Source organism: Lepidochelys kempii, chromosome 10 (genome assembly GCF_965140285.1).
Source record: "Lepidochelys kempii isolate rLepKem1 chromosome 10, rLepKem1.hap1, whole genome shotgun sequence".
Classification (NCBI taxonomy): Eukaryota; Metazoa; Chordata; order Testudines; family Cheloniidae; genus Lepidochelys; species Lepidochelys kempii.
Genome location: NC_136389.1, coordinates 63179281 through 63206611, shown reverse-complemented (window position 1 = coordinate 63206611; position 27331 = coordinate 63179281). Strand labels below are relative to the sequence as shown.

Below are 27331 nucleotides of genomic sequence, written 5' to 3'. Positions count from 1 at the left end.
TAAAACAGCTGTAAAACTGGGCTGGAGATTTTATTAGATGCACATTATTAAATTACAGAAAAGTGTAAACACAAAGAGATTAACACAATAGTTTTGGTGGACGATCTAAAAATAAAGGCTGTACCTCGGGTACAAGCGAGCAAACCCCTGTATGTCACAGCAACATAACACTCTTGATTGTTTTCTCAGAATCTGCATATTTACAGCTCAAAGTGCATTAACTATATGGTTACGTTAAACAAACCAAGGTGGAAAAAATTAAGGATAAAGAGGAGCATCACACCTACAAGTAAACAGAAGGCATTACTGGTTTGTTTCATATCAGGAGAGACTTAACATCCCATTAAAGAAATGGTGAAAAATGCATAGGCTAGAACAGATATTTCTGTAATTTTTTATAATACGCTGAAATCCAATTATAGCACCCAACTTGATTTACATTCTGTACTAGCAGGGAAATTAAAATAAGCTTTCATTCATACAAATTGTCCCAGAGCATTAAATATACATTATTTAATGCATGCAGAATGTTTAATATATTTACAGACTTAGTGCATTTTAATAAATCCCTCAATTAGAGGGTTTTGTAATAGCAGTGACCAAAAGATCTTTTCTTATGTCATAGTACCTGTGGTAATATAAGACAATTGGCTTAATCTCTAAAAGAAGTTATTAAAACAATCTTTGTGATCACTGGTGTATCAAAATTACATTCTTTATATGATTTTATGAACATTTAACAAAATGAAGCAAAATAAAAATAATTAATACTTTTCTTTCCTTAAACACTGATGTTTGCCAGATGAAAACTGAGAATATTAAGATATCTCCTAAGGTTTTCCTTTTCAATATAAAAAACAGCATAAGGATAATGCAAATTGATGTAGAATTCCATTTCCTTTGTATGCCACACTTGCAAGCATTGTTTGCACAAATGTCAATTCTTCTAAATTTAAAGAAAAATAGCTACTTGTGAATTACTGTAAAGTTGTGCGAAACAGTGATGTGTTTCATCCGATGAAGTGAGCTGTAGCTCACGAAAGCTCATGCTCAAATAAATTGGTTAGTCTCTAACGTGCCACAAGTACTCCTTTTCTTTCTGCGAATACAGACTAACACGGCTGTTACTCTGAAACCTGTCTAAATAAATGCAGATCACAGGATTCCAAGGCGTAGATGCTGGGTTTTGGGAATGGTAGTGACACAGAAGGGGAGAAACACAGCATGCATGCTAGGCTGATTAGATCTATTAAGCCTTATGGCTTGTCGACACAAAGCAGCAATGTACTCTATGTGGGTGTGATTTCGAAAACTCACTAACACATTGTGTATTAGTTGGTCCGTGTAGACCAGGGATCTCAAACTCAAATCACCATGAGGGCCACATGAGGATGAGAACATTGGCCCGAGGTCACTGAAAGGTCACCGAAACCTTTTCATACAACGATACAAAAGTATAGTCAAACATGAAAAAAAATGAAGAGTAATATAGTGTGCTATTAAAAGTCAATGTATTAACTTTTTTCAAAACTGTAATATGAAGAGGGGTTTTAATAAAATATAAATACTCAGTAATTCATCTCACTCAAACGACAAAGCACGCATTTACTTTCGGAATTACTTTGGTTAAAGCCTTCCCTCTATCCCCTGCCCCGCCCTCACTCCACCCCCTTCCATAAGGCCCCGCCTCTTCCCACCCCCATTCCAACCCCTTCCACAAAGTCCCCGCCCCAACTCCACTCCCTCCCTGCCCCTGTTCTAACCCTTTCCCCAAATCCCCACTCCGGCCCTGCCACATCCCGGCTCCTCCCCACTTCTTCCTGGAAACTCCTAAGCACTGCCAAACAGTTGTTTGACAGTGGGAAGCGCTGGGAAGTAGGTGGAGTGGTGATGCAGCATGCTCGGGGTGGGGGCAGGAGGGTAGGGGATCTTGGCTGCCGGTGGAGCCGGCACCCACAGCAGGCCGCAGGAAATAACTCTGGCCCATGGGCCATGTTTTTGAGACCCCTGGTGTAGACCCTGCCAGTGCACACTGAAAGTTCCCTAATGCACTTCAATATACAGCACTAGAGTAAAACGCACTTGGGAACTTTTAGTGCGTACCAGCAGTGTCTACCTGGACCAGTTAGTGCACCTTAGAAATCACACCCCCATAGTGCACATTGCTGCTCTGTGTAAACAAGCCTTTAGAAACATTCATAACAACACAATTACATCCAAACCATGTATAAGCAGTAATTTACAAAGACTGATAACCAATCAATACTGTAGATAATTAGCATTATAAAAGAAAATTCAAAGTAAATTCAAATATTTCAGTCCAAATTAAATACACAGCACCTTCAATACTGTCACACAGCTATGATAAATCCAGGCTTAATATTTTCCTCTTCTATACTTTTGAAAAATATCTTTGGGACATGCACAGTTCTTTTGATGAGTGTTACAGACTTCTACCAAAGGCAAGTGAAGAAGAGGAATAAAATGAAAATGACAAGGAGCTGCAGATACCATACACATGACTTGGATAGCAATGGATCTCCATCCAATTTAGCCATCACCACGCAACTCCCAGTTTTAGACACCTCTCCCATTCTCCAAAGACTGTCTGGATGACATGAGTCAAGTCCTTAACTGGTAAACGACCAAAAGATCACGTGCAGTACTTCTGACCATTTAAAGCCAGTGAAACAATTATGAAGCATGCACTTCTATCCTCTGTGGTAAGATAACATACCACGTGCAACAGCCAGTATGGGTCTTGTTTCCAATAGTGCTTAAAATGCAGCTTTAGAAAAAGCTCATAAATGAAGTAAATGGTAATGTTACAGACAAGCATTTGAATCATTTTTACAGTATAAAGCTGACTTCATAGCAGTGATGTTTTCCTTAAAATAATATTTAAGTACTAAGTAGCTGCTCCTAAGAGTAAAGGGTTGCTATATACAAAAATTACGTAATAGAAAATAAATACTTTCAATCATCTACAATAAACTAAGAAATATACATTTCATTTAAACAGTTAGCAATACTTCATCGGGTCATCTGTCAGCAACTGTAAAATCCTGAGCACATTTCTGCAGGCACATCGTGGATCATTCTGCTTTCCCGTTAGTCCATATGGCACATGCCAGTTGGGGGGATGAAACCACTCTTGAGTATCGTTTTAACTCATTTTGCTTTGGTAAACATTTGTGTAACCCTGTAAGTCTTTTGTATGCATTTATTTTTACACCAATATGTTAGAAAAGCAGGCACTGTTGCAATTAAGATTCCTCCATCACCTTTTGACACAGATAGAGTAAACTGTCTGGAAGAGCAGAACAAGAGGATCTAAACCACAGGGCCAGTGTCCTTGCATGAGTACGACAATGCAGCAGACAGGGGACTGATGGAAGTAGCCGGCATGCCACTATTCCCTCATTGCCTTAAAATGAAACAACAAATAACTTTAAAACTAAAAGAAATAATTGCAATTCATATTAAATATAGTTCAAATTGAAGTGTGCTTTCAAATGTAACATTTTTCTGCCCTCTTCTTCTCTCACACCTGCAGCTCATCCCATGCTTCACCAAACATCATTCCTAATTAGCCCCCGTCACTCCCAATTTCATGCCTTATTTCATACAAACCTTCAAAGCTTGCCTGCCAATTCCTTCACCTCTTTCAAAATACTTCTGAAAACATATCTATTTCGGGAAGCACTTAAGATAAAAATGAGAACATGCCACTCTATTATTTGCCATTGTATTATACCCACTTATACCTTTACACACCAGCCCTCAGCATCTGAGCAGACTTACTAAAGTCAATGGAGCAATGACTGTGTACAGTTACTCACGTGCACAGGTGTTACAGGATCAGAGTCTTAGACTGTAAACTCTTAGGTTGTGCCAAGTAAATAAGTTCCTGCCCCAATGTGCTGTGCAAAACCCTTGGCACTTACAGCACCAAGATATAGAATATAAATGTTAATTCACTCACCAATAATTTCAACAATATGGAGCTTTAATTTCTGCTTCAGGGCGTTCAGAGCTACGGAGAGAGATCCCTGAGAAGGTGACATTTTTAGATTTTGTTTCACATCATTAGAAAAGGACAGCCACAGTCTCCCAAAGTCTTCAGTGGTAATTTTCATTGGTCTGAAAAAAAATTAAACACAAATCTGAGTCTGAATATATCTGATCTCCAAAATAATCTGTATCTGAAACCATTATATAGCAAAGCAAGCAAACTATTTTAAAAATGCACTTGTGGAAACACAAACCTTCCACCCCACCATATGAAGAGCCTGAATTGCTTTTTACAGCCCTCTAAATTAAAAATAATAATAATTTAACTTAAATCAAACGTTATTGCTGACCAACTTCAGAATAATGCTACTTAAATGTCCAAGTTATAAGCCCCTTAAATAAAGAGTTTACTATGGAAACCTTATAAATGTCACTCTCAAGTACAAAGTCTAATTTAAAAACTTAAATTGGCTGCTTGAACACAAAATGTTACTTCCACTACTTCAGGAATGAAAATATTGAGAGCTGAAAAATAAAGAGCGTGAGCTGTTTTTACTGTAAAAGTGGTCAGTCCTTTCACACAATTTGGGTCCCTGAATTTAAAATAAACTCAGTTTCAAAGATTTACAATTTACTTTCTGCTGACGCAACGTCTTTATTCTCCTTTCTGTCCAATCAATTTCATTCAACACTCCAAAAGAGTATTTAGTATTTCCAGTGAATGTGTCCAAGTGAAAAAGCATTAGGTAGTCTTAAGGGATTTGTACTTAGCTCTTAAATTGATAATTCAGTGGAAATCAATATTTTGGATAATCTAGGTAATTGAATCCTTTCTAAAGATAATTATTTGGGCAGACACCAAAACTAAGCAGTCAGAGGTATTAACATTCTTTACTATGCAAAACCTTTGTGGCAACATTACTAAGTGCCTTGTCTCACCACAAAATACCATATTTTCCATGGTAGCAAATAAGTAGTAGATACTAAAAAAATTGTAAGTGTTAGTACAGAACAAAACAGAGTTAAGCTTTTATAGTGTGACTTTTATACTTTTTATACTTTTGAGACAAGTATTTTTTTTATTATTTGAAATAAAAAGCTAAGCTCCAAGGAGAGAAGTTGGGAAGAGGGAGGAGAGAAGAGGAGAAAAAGTTTCATGCCCGAATTACTAATCTCAGTCTTTCTCGTAGGACAATGCAAGGAATTTAGATCATGCCATCTTAATTTACAACAGAAAAACTTCTCACTGTCTCAAATATACATTTAAAAAGCAAAAGAGAAGGTGGCAGAAAAGCCTGTGAAAGTCACTATGTATATAATTTTTAAAGCCATGAAAACGATGTGAACTTTAATGCTCATTGAAAGTGTTGGACTGACATTCCTAATTTCTAAAATCCTCAATTTATAAGAATAGGCACAGCAAGGCAATTGCTGTACTAGCCTCCTTACACTGCCCCTGGTATGAATGCTTAACCTGGACTGATGACTATTTAAGATGAGCAGGTTGCTCGCTATCCATCCTATTCATTCCATCATCTTTCTGCTGAGACTGCTAACAAAGGAGCCAGTTGCGATGATGGGGGGAATGGTGATGGCATTACTGGCCTCTAGGAACCAGACTAATGCCAACACACTTATTTCACATATTAATAGGTCATTGACAAGTGGTGACATACTGTACTAACATTACCAGTCTGAATTAAATTAAAAACCAACAGCCCACAGACAGAAGCCTCTATTTCCCATCATCAGCCTCCTGAGCCATCCTGTGCTATTTACTACTTTGACTGCAATACCAGATTTTTTTTTAGAAGAGTCTCATTTTATCAGTGATTTACCTGATGAAATCGGACAGTGAGAAAGTTAGTGAAAACTCAAGATGAGTATCCGTATCTAGAGGATAACGAATGGAGCCGAAGAGAATGCCCTCTGTACAGACTGTTTCCAACTGCACACACTTTTGGCAGCTTTCCATGCTTTGAGCTTCTATTACAGGAAAATGACAGCTAAGACTCTCAAAGATCTACAAATAAAGAAAAAAAGGTAACAGAAAATATTCAGATTACTTTCAACTAAAAATTGCTAATCCAGAGTTTACAATCCCTGAACCCACCAGGACTGATTCTGATCTTACACACATGTAACCTAATTGACTGCAATGGCAGCAATCCCAATTTCCATTAGGTGTGAGATCAGGATCACAAAGGACAATCCCACCCCACCAGGCACACTAAATTACATTTAACTTCTATGGAAATACACACAGCAGTTTCACTAGTCAAACAATGAAATTCCAAACACTCAACTCAACAAAATGTTAACTACTTCTCTAACAGGATTTTATTATAAAATAGCCATGTGTCTTAGCAGAGGGTAAACAGGAAATCTTGTAAACAGAGAATGCGCTTTGAACTGCTCTCTCACTGTACTCCATCACTGCTGAATGAAACCATAATACTGTTGCATGTTTTATCCACCACCCATGACTATTGTACTGCTGGTTCAGGTTTAACTGTAAAATTGTATAGAAATACACTTTGACTGACTATTCAAAGTGAATTTAGTGCTCAGGAAAGTTGTTGAACTGACAGCCTTGGAAAGTTGTTGAACTGACAGCCTTGATTTATCCTCAATACAGGTTCACACCACAGACAGTGAAACTGCAAGATTCCCCACACTGTGCCAACTGTATGCAAAACCACGAAGTGGATACCACGTCTAGGAATGAGGATAATTACATTTCCATCAACATTCAGTCTTTGGCTTCTGCTGAGATTGCCACTCTGCCACCGCACAGGTGCCAACTGTGGTAGCAGTCTGTGGTATGGACACTTGTCAGCTAAGAACAACATAACCAACTAGACATGTGATGGCAGCAAGTTAGCATGATTCAAACCAGAAATTCTAAAGGAAAAAGGCATCAAAACCCATTACCTGTTAAAGCTACTTCTAATAAGCCTTTTGCTTATTTCCACTGATCCAGTTAGCAGTGGACCTCTGCAGAAACTGAGGTTTCATGACTCCATACCTGAACTCCCTTTCAGTGGATTCCCTCTCCCCTCCGACCCCAAAAGTCTACCCTTCTGCTTTTGAATAGGAGACAATTTCTATAGATCAGTCAGCACTCTTATGAACATTGATTATCCAATGCTCAATACTATCACTGGCATATACTGTCATTTTGAGGATATCTAACCATGTTTCGGGGATGTGCAAGTGGCTACATCTTGGAATATAGCAAGATCCACAGACATTTATAGCAATCCATAAATACTTTTTAGGGTACATCTACATTTGAGCTAGGAGGTGTGATTCCTAGTTTGCAAACATGTACCCATGTCTCGCTAGTGCCGAAAAGTAGCAGTGTGTCCTCAGCAGCACAGCTGGCGGCTCAGGTTAGCCACCTGAGTACATACCCGAACGTACACAGGGAGGCTAACCCAAAGAGCCAGCCATATTACCGTGGACACACTTTTATTTTTAGGCAGTCACTCAAGCAGAGCCAGTGTGGATATGTGTACCTTTCCCAGCTCAGACATACTCTTAGATTAATTAACACATGTAAAGGTTTGAGGTTCAATCGATAAGATTTTTCTATTACATCCTTAATGGTTTTTTTACCATGATACTCCTTTACCAACCATTATACAAATCCCAGATGTAGCTGAAGTCCTAAAGAAATCTCTAAAACATCTTGATTGCTCTCACTACATGAGAACAAGAATAGTAACATGTCTGATTCCTTAAAAGTCATCAAAAGCTTATCAACTGAACTACCTGAAAAGAAAAACTCACTATGTCATAAGTAAAAAAACAGAGGAAACCAATGGTTCTCTTCTATTGTACAAGTAACAATTCATTTTCTTACCTTAAAATGCTCTGCATTTTCAAACACTAGGGTCACAGTTTTGAGCGGTGAGGTGCTTTTGTTGGCAACAAACAAGATAAGCAGTAAACAGTCATCTGTCCAAACTTTACACGAGTACATAGTCAGGATGTCACTGCTACAAAGCTCTACTATTTCTGAATGAGGGTGATCAGCTAGTTCATCTGGTAAGCAAAGATTCAAGGGGGCCTTATTGGCAACTATATCTGGAACACTTTGGGAAGGCTGAAAAACTTCAATATTACTATCAGCAAACAAAGAGGATGTTGATAGTCTACAGTTTGAAAGCGTCTCATCCAGTCCAGCTTCTGTCAGCGATTGAGACGTATCAAATGATACACTAGCTTCCAAAACTTCTGAAGAACTCAGTGAGACTTTCCTTAATCCGAGATGTTCACTGCCCTGAAAGTTTTCCTTATTGTTAGGAGCTGTACCAAGTAAAGGACTGAAAGGCAAGGTAGCAATATTTTGGAAACTAGATGTTTCTTTGCTATTCTGGGTTTCACTTATTTTTGATTTTTTTTTGAACTTCTGAGTGGTGGTATCTGCTTTCCCCATCTGAAGAAAAAACAGAAGAGATTTTTATATTTATTTTCTTTAACTTGGTGATTGGCTTCATTAACAGAGTGAAACTTATCTGGAAGGACCAGGGACAAAGGGCAGATAAAAGTCAACTATCCAACAGAGGTGACCTTTAAATAAAGGTTTGTTTTAAAATATGCAGTGTCCACTGCATGGGACACTTAAGAAGTTACTTTGAGGGCATTAGAGTTGTTCTGTAGTGCAGGCATCATTGTGGTCCCTGTACAATTAGGAAATACTTTATCCTCTGTTGAAAAGCATCTATATGTACATAAAGGTTTTGCAGAAAATCAGGGATAAGAGACTAAGATTTGAACAAGCAGTGCTAATAAAGGTCACTAGAAGAAGAGTCTTTGAATGGTGAGTGATTTTACTTCTCACATTCTACTATACCCAGGCACAAGTTATGGAAAATGCGTCAGTCTTAACACGTACTGCCAGCTATGCGAGCTCTGCAACCTCCAAGGGCTCTCAGAAGCTGGGTTAAAGGTAGCGAATACTTGGGAAGCTTAGCATAGCTTGAGCTTTGTGAGGAGGCAGGGCAAGCAAACACAGGGGAGTTCTGGCTACTCAGGACAGTTCACTCCAAAGTCTTTAATAACCAAAGAAGTTCCTTGATTTAAAAATCTGTCATTTAAAGTATTTTTTGCTCCTTTCTTTTTAGGAGCCCCGATAAACAGGTTCTTTAGGTAATGACAATATCCTTTTTTTAATTAATGTCACATTCTAAATGCTACTGAAACACTGATTTGAGGGCAGTTGAATATAAATAATAACTAATTAAATACAGCTATTTTGTAAACTTTTCTGTAACTTGTAATTTATAAAAATCACTTACCAGACTGATAGTGTTGTTTGACCCTAGCCCCACAAACAACGTTGATGCGAGCTGCTGCTTCTCCTTGTCTTCCTCTGAAAGGCTGACTACCTGTTGCTCAGACTGTGTCAGAGGAGGATCAACTACATGTCCCATTAATATGCTATCCTGAGGAACAGGTTGTGTTTTATCTTCTTTTCCTGTTTTGTTCTCTTTTTTCGGGAGGTAGCCTTCTTTCCCCCATAGTTTCCTCACACCATCAAGTTTCAGACAATTGGTCCTAAAAAGATATGTAACAAAGCAGGGTCAGCTTGTGAAAGTGCTATTCCGAAAAGCAAAGCCATTCTTACAGAGATTTCTGTAAATTTGCACACACTCTGCACTCTAACATCCCAATAGACAGGAGAAGAGAAACTAGCCTTCTTCTGTCTGTATGGACATTCCACGCTAGCAACTTTCTCTGCTACTAGCTAAGCACCCCACAAATGCACACACAGTCCCTGCTGTGAAATCAGCAAGAAGTGGATATACTATGCCCAGTTTGCTCTCAGCTATTTAGGTTTTTATATACATCAGCAAGTACAAAAAACTCTCTTTCCTTCACTTGTTATAAATATTTTTGTTGTAGATTTGACGATATGTAATTTAGGTGGGGTCACTAAAGGTGAGGAAGATCCAGAAAGCGGGATTTAACAGACATGGGCCAGATGTGGAGAAAACTGACTCATGCAGACACAAGTCTCATTCTTGATATTGATATTTCTGTTGTTCCAGCAGAACTGAATTGTTTTGACAGATCATAATCATCTAGAGCAGTGGTTCCCAAACTGGGGTTCGTGAAATGTTACAGGGGGTTCTCGGGAAAAAATTCCCTAATGGCGGACAGAGCTGTCCCTAGGACCCCGGGCAGCATGGGGCTAGCAGCCCAGAGCCCCTGGACTTCCAAGAGCTAAGCAGATCAAAGCAAGCATATCTATCACACTGAGGAGATTTAAACTTCAAGACTCCTTATAAAAAATGTAAAGGGAGGTGGATATTTTTTACTGTTTTTAAAATTAAATAGGCAGCTAGTATTGTTTTTAAAATTATTATGAAGAACATGTTTAAGCTTTGTTGTAACGTGCGTTGTTTGCCTGGACTGCTCAAGACCTGAATGCTTCTTTGAGTTGGCTTCTTAAATATCTTCATGCTGTTTCACATCTGATACTCCCTGATGAAACATAGGAGCTTTGTCTTATAACAGGCTTATTCAAAGTGATACAAGCTACGAAAGTGAGATGTTGGAAGAGTGATGCCATTTTCATAATGTAATAATAGTACTGTAATGATAAATAATAATGAATAATAAATAGTGTGTAATAAGCATGGTCATAAAAACAAATGTTATATTTCCAAGATCACTGCTTTTATAATTTATACTCAGGTATAAGAGAAAAATCCCTGGAAATATTCATTTTTAGGAGGGGGTTTGTGAGACTTGACATTTTAGTGAAAGGGGTTCACAACTTGTTAAAGTTTGGGAACCACTGATCTAGAGTGAGGCACTTCCTTGGATAAATTGGGCCAATCTCATGTAAGACTTTGAAGATTAGGAATGAGATCCAGAATTTGACAAGGTGTTCAATGAGAAGCCAGGAATGAGAAGCATAGTGAGACTGGAATACATTATTTCATAGAAGTATTGCATTTAGTAAGTAGTGAAAACCTGTAAAATACTTGAAGATGTAAAGCACTTTGTAAATGCTGCACATCATTATATGTTTGGACTTTACTTTCCAAATCTGAGATGAGTTAATTTTCTATTCAATTGAAACTAACCTCAACACCAGCAGAGCCTAATACCAGCACAAGAATATGCTTGAACACTCTGGACAGACTCTCAGATAAAGCACAAGACTTGCCAGACTTGTAAATATTCTGTGGCTGTAAGTGCAATGAATGAGTAGGGTTTTATGTTTTCCCTTGTGGTAATAAAAAGAGAATTTCTGACTAAGTTCACATTTCTGAAATTCTTCAACAGTACTTGTGAGGAACATCCAGCTGTTCCAGGATATTTTGAAGATGTTAAGTCCCATTTAATAACTAACTAATTTGTGTGGAACTATAATTATTCACGGATCTCTGAAACTTAAGGAAATTTCCTTTCTTACAGAGTTTTGTACTGTCTGAAGAGTAAGATTCTGAAAAGCTTGCATTTTCACTGCATAAATTTCTTCTAGTTAATCTGACAAAAAAAGGTATCCTTGATTACTTCTTTTTTGTATACTGGATTAGCATAGTGATTTCTTTTTACATAATAGCTGTTTTCAAGATCTACTGTTCTAAATTAAGTCCCATGTGATTAAACAAGTAGCAAGAAGTCAACCCCTAACAAGAACACAGGTTTAACTGCACATGAAATTCTATATTTGAGTTCAAAGATCGAAAACTCACTCTTTCTGTCCTATCTCGGCACTATTACCAGACATGTCTGAACCAAGAGAAAGACCAGCAGGAGATTGTCGGCCAGTGAAGCCGGATGAAGACATGCTTGAAGTAAATGACAATCCATAAGGTTCAAAATTCAGAGCTGCAATACAGACAGAATGGCATTTATCAAGACGGATCATAAAACTTAAAAAAAAAAAAAAAAAAAAATCTAGCTGCTTTAGAAAAAGACAAGTTATTCTAGCTAAGATTTGTCAATTTTCAGCCTTTACATTCAGGATTTTATCCTTATTAAAATCAGCTGTTTCCTGTTGCTGATTTTTTATTTTATTTTAGACAGATAGGCTTTTTCCTCTCTCAAAGAAACATGTACACATACACCTCCTTGGTTCGTACGTAAATTCACATACAACTTTTTTTTAAATTGAAAAACATCAGAAGTTATATTTTCTCCCCTAAAAATTATTGTCAATACTGTTTTTTTATTATTATTTTCAAGAGACATTGCACAGGACCAAATAAACCAACTTTTGCATGTGCTCTTCAGACTGCACATCCTCTAATGTGTTTTGAATTCGCATTAAGTTTGTCCACGCTCTCTCTCTCACTCACACACAATTTTTTAGAACACAAACATATGAGAAGCTCTTCACTGTTTCATGCTTATCGCATGTTATATGGCATATAACTTAAAAGAAAGCCAGGAGTACCTACCTTGCTTAAGAAAATCAAATGCTAGAACTATCCATACTATACACAAGACTATTGTACTCTCTAATTTTCCACAGCAAACCACAACATTATACACTTGTAATCTTCCTTGGGACTTCACTTAAAACAATGTTTTGTGCCTTTTTACACAAAATGCATTCTAAATATATATTAAAAATAGGGTAGATCAAATAATTCTGCTCTTAGATCTTAGATCTATAGAATCTTTCTACTTAAGGCTTTTATAAAGGGATATCCCCTGTTATCTAAACTGTTTATATAAGTAAAGCAAAAGTGATATTTCTTCTAAAAAACAAAGCCCAGAAACCAATCAAAAAAAAAATTCTGATGGACAATAGTGTGGCCAAGATGTGAATGCTAAGTACTATAAAACTGGGAATTCCACGCCTTTATCTTTATGTTCTTGACTCCAGAGCAACAAGATATTTGTAGATGAAGTTACACATGCTAATCAGGTATGGCATTAGCCAAGTCCCAAAGGGAGCTTAGTCTAATCTTCAATAAAGAAGAGTTTTTTGGATGAATCCTAGCGGCCAAGGGGTGAGCTAAGAAAGTGGCACAAAGTAGCAGATGGTCTGAAGAACATCACAGAGCAGCCTGAGATCCTCTGCATAATCAAAAGCTGAATATGAAAGATAGGGTCCTGGTGCACACTATGGGTTTGATCCAAAGTTCAGTGAAGTAAATTGGAGAATTTTAATCAACTTCAATGGACTTTGGACCAGGCCTTGTTTGTAAGCACTGCAATCTATAGCCTATGTAATTCAGGAAGCTGGGCAATATGATTCGCTCCTAGAGTTGTGGATGACATTTTTAAATGGAGACGTAACATTTTGGGGAAGAAGATGTAAATGGATGGTGTTCTTACACCAACGTTATACTAACATTTTAATTTGTTTTAATTGTTTGGCTAATTTATCATACATTTAATAAATACAAACCAACAGTCACCTTTTCCCTGAGAAAGCTTCTCCTCCTGTCTCTGGTGATGAGGTTTATATGGTGCTGCACCACAGCTAAGTCCTTCAGCCACAAACCCATCTAGGAAAGATAAGGAAGCATCTACCTACATTGAATTCAGAAAGACAGTAATAATCAGAATCTTTCCACTAAATGAAACTAGTATTTCTTAACAAAGGAACTTTCCATTTTATAAAAATGCAGAGTGCTGACATCTCACAGCTCTCACACCCGCATCACTAAGAAGATAATGTATTCCATACTTACACTATCGTCCAAGGGAGTATTTTGTATATAGAAGGTATTGAGATAACATGTTAAAACAGAACATCAGTTTGGATGGTAGTTCTTAAATATAATTAGCTTCTCTACAATTTTCCAATCTCACTGGTATGTTTGGACAAGAAATCTTGAACAAAAGAACTTGCATCCCAACACAATCTAACTGAACACCATGTAAATATACTAATTTTACAGTAAAATTAGTAAGGGAGGTAAACATTTCCTTTCCCAAATACTATACTTCAATTCAACTACTAGTAGGCTGTTCTAACAAAAAGTAGAACCACAAAGACAAACACTGGATACACAAAAGGCTGAATTTGCCTTCCTAAAAAAATCATTTTATAAAACAACAAATATGAATATAGCAAAGCAAATGACAACTTCATTGCCTCTTAATATCACCAGCACATCAAGACTTATCAAGAATCCCGTTAAGTGTGCGTATTGCAACCATTCTAAGTGATTTGATAGATTTGCATCTTTCCTCTTAAACATATCTAAATATAATAATTTTAAATACGTATTTTATAGAAATAAATGAATCTTTAAGCACAGAATACATACATTACAGTTATCTTACCATTATCTCATCACAACTGGCATCAAGCGGAAGCACGTTTTTCATCAGCTCCTTGTTTTCACACAAATGTTTTAATTCAAAGGCATATTGCCTCATGCACGTGTCTAGAGAAGTGCTGAATTCCTGGATTAGTTTATCAACTGTTTTAGAACAAGGCATACGGGATGATATTTTAGTGATTGCAGTCATAATCCAGGCTTTAGTTTCAGAAGTAACAAAGGTCTGCTTCAGCAACCTGTGCAGTTTTGTTATAATGACTTCTGGATCACCATCATTTACAAGGTAGGAATACTCCCCCAAAACCTATGAGCAAGACACAGATATAACAGACATTCAGTTACACAGGAATCAGTGCTTTTATCTTGGAAATTAATATGTAATGGTAATACTCTAACATAAAATCTACCTCACATTGAACAAACCATTATAAGATAAGGAAATCCTTTAAATTCTGGACTTTTAAAAAATTCCTTCTAATTATATATCCACCTAAAATAAAAACAAGGAATATACTGTGGAAAGAGCCATAGTGTCTGCTGGTTTTCGAGTATTGCTGGCCGGTCCTCAGTTTAAGATCATCTCACTGTAGTTCTACCTACTCTACAAAACTGACCACCACTCAGAACAGTGGTCAGCAACCAATCCTCTCTAACCCTGAAAACAATTCAATTACTAGTGCAGAGCAGATCAAATTAATTTATTTAAAAAAATCAATCTCAACTTAAGGTTTCTGTTTGCAAATCAACAGTGTTTTCTATAACGATGCCTGTCATGTCTACCCTAGCAATTAAACTGTTTTCAGCACTGGTTCGAGGGGACCCAGTTGTGACAATCAGAGTCAGCAAAGTGCAGATTTTCTAGTGCAGATAGGGTTTTCCAAGCTATATTTCAATTTTAAATGGAAAATGTCTGAGATTACATTTTACTGTGTTTGTGAAAATGCAAGTGAAATACATCAGTGGGATGCCAATTTTTGATTCATTAAATCAAGCAGCTGCCTAGTCCAATACCTATACAAGCACAGTTAACCATCGGCTCAGTTTCCAGTTCAAGTGGAATCTGCTTGTTTTCACAGGTGCACAGAATACAAGTTCAGCAGCTGGGCAGGTCATCATAAGGTTACGAATGCTTTTCACAAACACATACAGCCTTACTATGGAAAAGACAGAATCTCACAGCCACTGAAACAGGTGCTTATAGAATAAGTTTCAGTGTAATAAGTTTTTGTTTTTTAAAGAGAATATAAAGTTTAAAAAGCCATCACTTATGACAGGCAGTTTTCACAGCTATCATATTTTCATACTGCATCAACCTTACCCAACTCATAACTTGAAGAAATTTCTGTGGATAAAAAGTATCTTCCTCCTCCAGCAAAGAAAGATAAGACTGGACAGCATAAAGCCGTAGCTGCTCATCTTCCTTTTCATCATCAAATCCTAAAAAGAAAATTACACCTTATTAAATCTTTGCTTAAAAACTTATGCTACATGTGTCATGGAATTCAAGACAGATTTAGAAAAATAAAACCAAGACATTAGCTAACAAAGCATGGCTTCTCTTTACAGAATTCAGTAAGTTACCCACCTTCAGCCAGCAGCCTCAAGAAGTTGTTTGGGATGTCAGAGTGCATTACATCTCCTCCTACCGAAAATACTGCATTCATAGTCTGGATGAACCACTCATTGTCAGGGGCATATGTATCCAGAACATTAAGGAAAGATAAACATAATACACTAGTGTATATTTTATCTATTTTTACTTACAATCTGGAAGAAAAAAAAAAAAGGAAAGAAAGAAAGACGTAAAAAGTTTTGAGGGCACATACACATATGGAATATCTGGACAGACAAGTGTTTGCTATTTAAATGTTTTCCAAGCTAAGGAAGGAGAAAAAGGACGAATAGGGCAGTTTTCCCAGAGCCTGTGGTTCCAAAAGTGTTACCATATGGAACTGTGAATCTTTTTTCTTCTAAGTGTTTTGCAATCCCAAAGCATGCACCATTGCTGTCCTGCAATGTTCTCATTTAATGAGGATGCTTTTCGGACTACTGGGGATTTATTTATTTATTTTAAACAAAGCCATATCGTGCTCCACAACTACCTATTTCACTGGAAGAGCTGCACTCTACTAGGAAAACCACACTCACAATTAGGAAGTGCTGAAGTCTAATTCAATAAGGCAATAAACTCCTTCTCTCCTTTAGATTACAGTGCATGTTTTCTAAAGTTTTCTTTTAAGAGAAGGTTATTAATATTGACTTAAAAGGTGAACTCCAAAGCAAAGCCCAAATGCTTCAGTGCCCTTTACTTTGTGATGAAATTTAAAAAAATACTGAGATCATTATTTCTTCTGTTTATTTTTTTAAATTTGAAATAAAGAATTATAGTATCCTGGCTTCCCTCTTTTTCCTGGAAGACCACAAAATGATCTTTGGAGGGTGTGATTAGTGATGTCACATGAAACTGTAACAGAAGCTTTGGCTCTAAATCTTCAATAAAAGAAAAGGATATTTCTCAGCTAATTCTGCTATTTTGCCAGTTAAGTTGATGATGGTATATTCTTCCTTGCTTTGTCTTAAGTAGTCCAGCATCTTTTGAACTATGACGGTTACATTCTGCCCATTGGTAATTCTGTAGAGAAGCTCCAATGTCTGAAGGGGAAAACAAAAGAAACAACATTTAAGTAACTCTAATCACACAACACAGGAGTGACACACAGACAGGAACTTAGTACATAGTGCCAAATTGGACAAAAATCTTAAACACAATATATTGTTTTATTCTCCAATCATACTGGCATTTATCTTCTTAAGAAATGTTTTTAGACTGTTTTTAGAATGAAATATAAGATTTGTAGAAAAGGAAAGGAGAAAACAAAGAGTATAAAGAGGACCAAATTTTCTATAGAATTCTTTTCACATAGTTACGAGAGCCGAACAATATAAACATGCCTTTGTTTGATGACACCACTATTGTAATATTAAGGGCATTTACTCTAAAATGACATTAATATAGCATGGACCTTAAACATTAAGCCCTCTTTGTGCGTGTTCAAAAATCAACTTACCTCCCTTTTGATGATAGGATCAGGATGGTCCAGACACTCAATTATTGTCATTTGGTGCTGAAGTGCCAGATTTGGATCCTGCTGGATAACATAGGTCAGAGCCTTTAATCCTAGAAAATAAATTATTGCACAGAGATATGACAAGAGATCACATACACATGATCAGATTAAAATCTTCTTGCTGAGATGATCAGGTATCCTTACCTAAATACTTCAAATTAATTTTAGGTGATAGAACAAATTTCCCAATGCATTTGGCAGCCTTCTCAAGCAGATCAGATTTGGGGCAAATGGTATAAATTGTTTGTACACATTCAAATAAGATAGCTGGTGGGAAAACAACAAATGGTAAACGGCAGTAATTTAAGAATATACATTTCTATAACAATGCATTTTCATCAAAAAGCTAGCACATACAAGTAAAAAATCTTCATGTCAAATGACGACTTTCTCTGGAAAGGGGTTGGGCTTAATATTTTAAAGCAATCTGATATGTGTGCTGCATGTAGATTTCTGGGATCTAAAATATTATCCCATGAAATATTTTAAAACAAGTGTTACTGTTTAGATGTGAATAAATTTCCTTCTTTCAGGCAAGCAATAGCCCTATTGCATCTCCCATGAATGTGATTCACCCAACTAGAGGAGATATCAAGATTGTCCTGTTTAGAAGAGGCCAAATAATGTAGCTGGACAATGGCTAGGTTGGGTACATAGCCACCATTGCAGAGTGGGATTTCAATTACTTTGCACAAGTGACTGGAAGTATTTTCTCTGTTTTATCATCCACATACCAGGAAGATGACATCAGAGGAAGATGATGTTTGCGTCTTAATGTAGAAAAATTTAACAAGCAGCTATTGTTAGTAACATGAAAGCGAACAGAGGGCATCTGGTAGGGAGCCTAATACAGTTTATGTAGTAGGATGGTTAGATGAACTGCAGAAAGGGTGGGCAGAAGCTCAGTAGTTTAACTTAAAAAAACACAACACCACAAAAATATACTTCTCTGTCAACAACAGACAGGACTTTGGGGTCCAACAATGGATTATTAAGTCTTTAGGGAGAGAAATTTATCTAAAACTAGTTTGCCATTTACGTTTAGTGTATGGAAAAGTTTGAATTGATTTTGTTGAACAGAAGTTTCCACCATCCTGTATTCTGACTGACTTTCAGGAAAGGCACATTCATATGGACTTGGGGACTATCACAGCAGCAATTACAAAGTCATTACAAACAACCAAGATCAACAAACCTTATGACATAGACAAAAGGGACAAGAGCTCAGAGGCATAATTCCTCTTGAGGGAAAAAAAATATTTCTGCTGGGAAAAGCTAAATGGGAAAACTAGTGAAGTGAAGGAAAGGAGATACAAATCAATCTTTTAGGGCACCAATAAAGGTGAGTCAATAGCAAAATTCAATATCCAAGTTAGATTGCCAATTGGTATTTAGGACCATAACAGCAATTCACATGTTTTTTCCACATCTCATATTAGGTTAGCAACCAGATGAAAAGACCAGAATCCATCAATTGTTAGCAATTAAACTAAATATGAGAAAGGTATGTGCACTAACTGTGCAGCTACATGCAACAAGCTAGGAATGTCTTCAAGGTACGGCTTTTAATATTAGAGAATTGGCTATATTGCAACAAAGAAATCAGAGATTTTAACATTTTCACATTGGCTTGGATCATAGATTTTTTAGCACTTTATCAACAATTAACATATGGTGAGCAAAGGAACGCACATGTAAATTCTGTTCTCTGTGTACATTTCACTTGATAAGTGCCAAAATAAGGCTTTTCACATATGGTTGTCTACTCTGATCCCTAAAGTATTTAACACTCAGTCTTGGGAATCCAATTTCCTCTCACTGTGCAGAGAATTTATGCACATTAACTCTCTTGAGAGTTGCATGTTTAAATCCATCATACACTAACAAACCCCTCAATGTCGATGTTGCTGTTTGTGCATAAAAGCACACCTCTGATATACAAGCAAAGCGAAACACAGTGAATGGATGGTTGTAAGATTTGACAGATGTTTCATCAGCGTATCATTTGCCAAAAAAATAAAATAAAGAGGGGGGGTATTCAGCATTTCACGTGCACCTCACTTTCATTAATGCTTAGTCAAGAAAATAGACTCCTAGAGCTTTGGGGCATATGTTCCACTGTTATTCAGCCACTTACAACACCACATCTTAATTGTCCATCGATCGCTGGCAACATTTATGGCTTCGTTTTAAAACCATGAACTACTACATTTTTTAAGGGTAAAAGAACAGTTGTTAATTTCGTGTTCTAGAACCTTAGATATTTGTTCTTGAAAGATAGCAAAAAGCCAACCTACCCACACATCCTTAAAACTCTCCATAGTTTGCAAAATGCCCCTATGAGTTGGAAAGTATTATTTCTTGTTGATTCTGCTCTATTGTCAAATATTTTTAGAGAGTAAATTAATATGGCCGTTTGCAATAATTATAAGATTAACGGTAGTGCCTTATGTCAAAACACACTTTCATAGGCATCAGTGTCAATGAGCTCTGGAACTAATTTTAACAGGAGGTTCTAGAGTGCAACTCAAGAGCTCACAAATGTGTTTGTGAAAGGAAGGATAGCGTACGCGCGTGCGCACACACACACTTACTTTTTGTTAAGTTTCTTAACTACTAATCATGTGGAGGATTATTATTATTTTTTTTTTTTAAAGAAACCTGAAGTCCAGTCCTTCCTTCTGACACACAAGGCAGTATCACTTTTTTTTTTTTTAAAGTTAGCTACTAACTATAAATTTGGATCTACAAATATTTAGCTGTTTCCCATTAAATAAATATTCTTCACTTCAAAAACATTTCAAAACTACATTATACAGGAATATGTAATTTCTGTTCATGTGTTAACATTACTAACATTATGTTTCCTTGCTTTATAATTCACCAGTCACAATACCCAAATTCATGACCTCACCAGATTACTAAACAAAAGAATACATAGTTACTCATGTCAACAGCACAATAACTAAACACTTACATTTTCATTCTTTGCAAATATTTGTACTTATACAATATATTCTCACCCACCATATGTAATATTATGATTTATTTCTGCTCTTCTTAAAGACTCATCCAGAACATCATACATTAATTCACTTGTCCTGTTACAAAATAAAAATTGTAAAAAAGTTCTCACTTTATTTGAAGCCCAGTAAATTAATCGAAAAAAACAAACAAAACCCCCCCACTTGTATATACCTGTTTAGTAAAAAAACAACATCCTAATCCTACAAGCTGCTCCACATGATTTCAATGAGACTATTCATATTAATTAATTCTCATTAGCGCGAGTAAGGGCTCTACAATCTGGCTCTAAATGGCATCTCACAAGATGTTTGCTACTTTCAAATAAGCCATCTATTGCATCAAAATAGACTAAAAATACATTCCTTGCTGATCAGTAAATAAGACAGACTTTTTGGTTAAGAGGAATAAAGAACACAAACAACTAAACCCTTACAAAGGACAGCATTCTTTTTACACGGTCTTGTCTTGGATTTTCACTGTGATCATATTATCAACCAAATTAATGGAAATTCTGATCTCAAGTCCACAAGCGTCTCTCACCACATATCCCATAATCAGCTGCCTGACCCACATAGGAGCTGAGAAACAAGTCAAGTATAACAACTTTCAATAAATCACTTTTTACAGTATTTGTTAATGAAGAGCAAATAGGATGTATTAATCCTTTATTTTCCTTTGTGTTGCGAAAGCACAGTAAAAGTTATGCATTACCACAAAATAATGACTCACTGTGTATTCTTTCTATTTGCAAAGAATTTATTACATAGAAGAAACTGGTTACCTTGGATCATCTCTTCCTAACAGCCCCAGTATTCTTAAGAGCTGAATTTGTAGCCATGGTGCTGGCACGCTGTGGTAATTGAAGTCTATAGGAAGCTTTCCTCCCACTACCTGCTTTAGAATGGTTACAAAGCTCTCTGTCAAGTCCTTGTATCCAGATGCATTTTTCTAGACAAGGAAAAGAGAAATACAATTCAAATATTTTAAGTACAGTGCCTCAGAAATACACCATAAAGCCATGACAGGAATATAGTCTTATTAGCTATTATTCAATTAATAATTTCCTATCCTATTCCATTTCCTAATCCATCACTTCTTCCTCTCAAACCCCAACATCAACTCTTTTTTGCTTTAAGCTTTAAGCGTTTTCTCTGTATTTTTAACAAGACAGTGAATATGACTGAAAGCATTTCCCTTGCAATGGTACACTGAATTCACAGGCAATCCTCAGCATAATCTATAACACACTGAAAAAAAACCTAAACTTTGGACTTAAAAACAGAGCCATTATGCCAAAGGTGCTGATCACCAGGGTCAGACTCCAAAATGGTCAGCTGGGGCTTTTGTCAAGGGTTGGAATGCTAATGAATATAGTACAGTTATGAAGGTGAATCGTGGTAATCTGAAGACAAGTTGACAGACTATCTTTCCAGAGTGATTTTCCTACAGAACAATTTTACAGTTGTTTGTACATTTTAAAAAACAGCCTATATGTTCAATTAGACTTCTAATTCTCAGCCTACCTTAATCATTTGAAGGTAAATGTGTAAAGAAGCAGCCATGACTCCAACATCCCTGTCACACAGGGCTTTCCGGAACTTGTCATGGATGTGCTGGACTTGGTTGGGAGCAATGAGATAGAATTTATACAACGCCTGAACTGCTTTTCTTCGGATAATTTCCCTAAAGAGAAACATTTTTCTTTAAAAGATCAAGCAACTTGACCCTAAATAGAAGCTTTACTTAACCTAAATTGTTTCTCTATATTATGAAATAGAGACTTTATTTTTAAGAAAACTACTGACTTTGTAACATTTCCCACTTTTATAGCTAGTTAGTTAAAATATAAACTAATCATCACATCAGGATGCCTCTGAAATAGTTAAATATTATCATTCAAGTTTTACAAATGAGGATACCGAGACAAGAGAGAGGATAAGTAATCTGGCAAAGGTCACATGATGAGTCAGTGGCACAGAAAGCGTAGCGTTTAGTAGTTCCTGGAGTTAGATCATGCTTCTGCTACCTTTTAGTTTAGCATGTACACTGTGCTAGCTCTGTATGTAATGTTATTAACTACAAGGCCTGACAATCAAAGGGCTGAGCACCTGCACCTCACCAGTCTTCAGTGGGGTTTACGCATGCTCAACTTCTCCAAAAATCAGGCATAGATCTTTCTGTGATGTATTGAATTCCAAGGGTACAATTTGTTACTCCATTTATACTACAAACACTTCTTAACCCACATACACTGTATAACAGTATCTCCACATGTATAAAGTTACATGACATTTATCCATCAACAATGCTTAAGCAAAACAAAAGACATTCATTATGCAATCAAGAATGCACAAACTAAAGCGGGTAGGGCAGGGAGAGACAAAAAAGGAAAATTTGGAAAGGAACACAAAGTTGTGAATAATGACTAAGGAAGGATTCAGAGCAAAAACAGTATTTAAGAGAAATATTTATGTACTGAAATAAAATATCTAAATTTTAGGACATCCCAAGTTCATAACAATGCTTGAAATCCTTCTTAGTGAATACGTACTTAGAATGCTGAAGTTTGTCTTCTATGAGGGGAAGTACAGCTGGAATCATTTCCCGTGGAAAGATCTGGCTGACAACAGTAAGTGCCATACACACCTCAACCAGGTTAGTGCTCTGCAAGTCCTGTCAGTCATTAAGACAACAAAATGGTCATTTCTAATTTAAACTATGGGAAACTTTTCATTTCTAAGGCCAAATGTGGGAAAGCTTCCACTTTTTATGCTATACTGTGAAGCACTGCTCTCTAATGCTCTGCTAATTAAGGGATTGTTCAATTTTTCTATGACATTTTCATTATATTTGTTTAATACTGCTACAGAACTTGAAACTATAACCACAGCAAAAGGATACATTAGAATCCCATAAGAAACTCGGGTGAATAGTCATTTTTCTTATTTCAGTGTTAACTGATAAACAAGTAGATTTTATTAATGAATACACAGTTTAGAATTAATTGGCATTATACTTGGAAAAGCACTGGCCTAAAAAGTTAGTGTAATGTTTTTCTCCAAACCTCCCATAAAGCTGTACCTTCACAACTGTGTTCACAAGCAGAAGCAACAGTTCATGATTTTCATGGAGGAATAAAGAAACAGCCAAGTAACCTACAAAAGAAAAAAAAAACAAAAAACCTCCATCAGCTTTTCCAGTTATAAACTGTTTCCAAATGTTAACAGGAAAACGAAAGACATCCAGAGCACAAGAGTTGACGGCTCAAATCATCGGTGAAAATACCGGCAGATTATAGGATCTCTGTGGGTAAGTCGAGAAAAGGGGGGAAAACCCTGCAGCAGTGGGTTTCAGAGCCCAAGTAACTGACTCAGATTCGCTGCTGTGCGGGATGGGCGGTTTGCTGTGTAGATGCACCCTATTTTTTTAACGTCAGAGTTTTAAATTAACTGGTTTTTTATCATCTGGTTGCTTGGAGATATTTAGCTGGTCGTACTGTTCAGTAAGGATGGACTTGAAACCCACAAGCTGTGTCCAAAATTAAGAAGCCTCTGTAACGCTGTCAGATCTAAAGCGCTGAGGATGACATCATACAAGAGACAATTCATTAGAAAATGAATGCTTTTTTCCCCACACTAAAAAAATTATATTCTCCGTAGACCAGACAACTACCCATAAGCAGCCTGCACTTCATTTTTAAGGACGGAGACACCATATAGCAAATATTAGTTTTAAGTGAATTATTGTGTCCCAGTTTATTTACTACATTAAATAATTCAACACTATATATTTTCCAGTGTTACTCAATTAAGTTATTCTTCTATTTATTTGGATTGGTAATTATAAAACAGACCTATTCAAAGGAGCTCTAGGTACTGTGACATCATTAAAATAACACAATCAAACACAAAAAATTGGTTAAAACTGGTCATTCCAATCAAATAGCACAAATCAACCCACATAATTATAGCAGAGCAAACAAATCCTCTATCACAGCTCAAACCCCATTCATGCCCACACCCTCCTCAGATACCCAGGAAATCAGATGGGGCTTGGGGCATGGCCTGAAGGTCACAGACTTCAACCATGTGGAACTAAGGAGGGAACTAAATTCCAGAATCAAGGACCCTGATGGAATAAGCACCTCTTCTGATCCCATGTGATTATCCAGAAAAGGTGGAACTGTTTGTGGGTCTCAGACAGGCAGGGCTCAGGCCTTTTAAGGTTTTACTATTTAGATTCCACAAAGGAACCAATAGATAGGTCTTGAGCCACTGGTGAAATGTCTTCTGGCATGATAAACCTCTAAACAATCAGATCACTGCATTCTGGATTACCTTCAGTGTCTGAATTAATTTCAGGTGTAGCCTACAATGAATACATGGCAGTAGTCTAGTATCAGTAAGTGATAAAGACATGGACTATGGTAGCAAATTCCATATTGCAAAGAAGAAACCACAGCTTTCTGGCCAGACATTGATTTTTAAAAAGCAGTCTTCATGGTAACTAACAGGTGCTACCTTATTGTCCAACAGCAGTTGTTTTCTAACTGAACTCTCAAGTGGCAAACTTCAACGAAATAGGAGGTTACAATGTGATGGGCACAACCCTGCAGTCAAGAAAGCCGATATAATCCCTGCCAGCCACTTCAGAGGTTTTTCCCAACCTACCAACATTGCCTGTGTCATATCTGGACTTGGCCTCAACTAATTTGTTCTCATTTGTGCCTAGATTGCCACCTAACATTCAACCACAATGGCAAGATCAACTGAGAGGAGATGAACGTACTGAAGACATGAGAGCCCATGCCATCTCACTAACTCTCCTAGAAGCCTCAAATATATATCCCAGGGGGTTGCATTATGGAATTGTTCATCTGCCTCTCTTCTGGTTCAGGGTATGTGTGTGTGTGTATATGTATATGAATAAGAACATACGAATGGCCCTACTGGCTCAGACCAAAGGTCCATCTAGCCCAGTATCCTGTCTTTCAACAGTGACCAGTGCCAGGTGCCCCAGAGGGAATGAAAGGAACAGGTAATCATCAAGTGATCCATCCCCTGTTGCTCATTCCCAGCTTCTGGCAAACAGAGGCTATGGACAACATTGCTGCCCATCCTGGCTAATAACCATTAATGGACCTATCCTCCATGAATTTATCTAGGTCTTTTTTGAACCCTGTTATGGTCTTGGTCTTCACAACATCCACCGGCAAGGAGTTCCACAGGTTGACTGTGCACGGTGTGAAGAAATACTTTCTTTTATTTGTTTTAAACCTGCTGCCTATTAATTTCATTTGGTGACCCCTAGTTCTTGTGTTCTGAGAAGTGGTAAACACTTCCTTATCTACTTTCTCTATACCAGTCATGATTTTATAGACATCAATCATATCCCTCATTAGCCATCTCTTTTCCAAACTGAAAAATCCCAGTCTTATTACTCTCTCCTCATACGGAAGCCATTCCATACCCCTAATAATTTTTGTTGCTCTTTTCTGAACCTTTTCCAATTCCAATATATCTTTTTTGAGATGGGGCAACCACATCTGCATGCAGTATTCGAAATGTGGGAGTACCATGGATTTATGTAGAGGCAACATGATATTTTCTGTCCTATTATCTATCCCTTTCTTAATTATTCCCAGCATTCTGTTCACTTTTTTGACTGCCACTGCACATTGAGTGGATGTTTTCAGAGAACTATCCACAATGACTCCAAGATCTCTTTCTTGAGCGGTAACAGCTAATTTAGACCCCATGATTTTATACGTATAGTTGGGATTATGCTTTTCAATGTGCATCACTTTGCATTTATCGTCAAATTTCATCTGCCATTTTGTTGCCCAGTCAGCCAGTTCTGAGATCCTTTTGTAGCTCTTTGCAGTCTGCCTGGGTCTTAACTATCTTTAGTCATTTTGGATCATCTGCAAATTTTGCCACCTCACTGTTTACCCCTTTTTCCAGATCATTTATGAATATGTTGAATAGGACTAGTCCCAGAACAGACCTCTGGGGGACACCACTATTTACCTCTCTCCATTCTGAAAACTGACCATTTATTCTTACCCTTTGTTTCCTATCTTTTAACCAGTTACCAATCCATGAGAGCACCTTCCTTCTTATCCTGTGGCAGCTTACTTTGCAAAAGAGCCTTTGGTGAGGGACCTTGTCAAAGGCTTTCTGAAAATCTAAGTATACTATATCCACTGGACCCTGTTGGTCCACATGCTTGTTGACCCCTTCAAAGATTTCTAGTAGATTGATGAGGCATGATTTCCCTTTACTAAAACCATGTTGACTCTTCCTCAACAAATTATGTTCATCTATACGTCTGACAATATTGTTCTTTATTATAGTTTCAACCAGTTTGCCCAGTACTGAAGTCAGGCTTAAAAACCTGTAACTGCCGGGATCACTTCTGGAGCCCTTTTTAAAAACTGTCATCACATTAGCTATCCTCCAGTCATCTGGTACAGAAGCGGATTTAAATGATAGGTTACAGACTATAGTTAGTAGTTCTGCAATTTCACATTTGAGTTCCTTCAGAACTCTTGGGTGAATACCATCTGGTCCTGGTGACTTACAACTGTTTATCAATTTGTTCCAAAACCTCCTCTAATGATATCTCAATTTGGGACAGTTCCTCAGATCTGTCACCTAAAAAGAATGGCTGTTTGGGAATCTCCCTCACATCCTCAGCCTGGAAGACTGATACAAAGAATTCATTTAGTTTTTCCACCCTATCGTCCTTGAGTGCTCCTTTAGCACCTTGATCGTCCAGGGGCCTCACTGGCTGTTTAGCAGGCTTCCTGCTTCTGAAGTACTTAAAAAAAAATTGCTATTACTTTTTGAGTCTTTGGCTAACTGTTCCTCAAATTCTTTTTTGGGTTTCCTA

At 37.1% G+C, this 27331-nt stretch overlaps 1 protein-coding gene across 3 annotated transcripts in view; it reads right to left on the bottom strand.

The window, feature by feature from the left end:
- Positions 1-1742: 1742 nt before the first annotated feature.
- Positions 1743-27331, bottom strand: part of AP4E1 (adaptor related protein complex 4 subunit epsilon 1) — a 33436-nt gene continuing 7847 nt past the window's right edge. For 2 of the 3 annotated variants that reach the window (XM_073303871.1, XM_073303873.1), the window contains 18 exons: positions 23519-23592; positions 22989-23110; positions 21961-22120; positions 21219-21385; positions 20438-20511; positions 17555-17677; positions 17351-17460; positions 16795-16934; positions 15868-15980; positions 15601-15719; positions 14284-14586; positions 13410-13524; positions 11733-11868; positions 9321-9579; positions 7883-8458; positions 5853-6037; positions 3986-4143; positions 1743-3427 (listed from right to left, as the gene is read on the bottom strand). In XM_073303871.1, the coding sequence (XP_073159972.1) occupies positions 3267-3427; positions 3986-4143; positions 5853-6037; positions 7883-8458; positions 9321-9579; positions 11733-11868; positions 13410-13524; positions 14284-14586; positions 15601-15719; positions 15868-15980; positions 16795-16934; positions 17351-17460; positions 17555-17677; positions 20438-20511; positions 21219-21385; positions 21961-22120; positions 22989-23110; positions 23519-23592 (3095 nt within the window). In that variant the 3' untranslated portion in view covers positions 1743-3266. The remainder of the gene's footprint in view (positions 3428-3985; positions 4144-5852; positions 6038-7882; positions 8459-9320; positions 9580-11732; positions 11869-13409; positions 13525-14283; positions 14587-15600; positions 15720-15867; positions 15981-16794; positions 16935-17350; positions 17461-17554; positions 17678-20437; positions 20512-21218; positions 21386-21960; positions 22121-22988; positions 23111-23518; positions 23593-27331) is intronic. The other variant, XM_073303874.1, reaches the window with a different exon arrangement.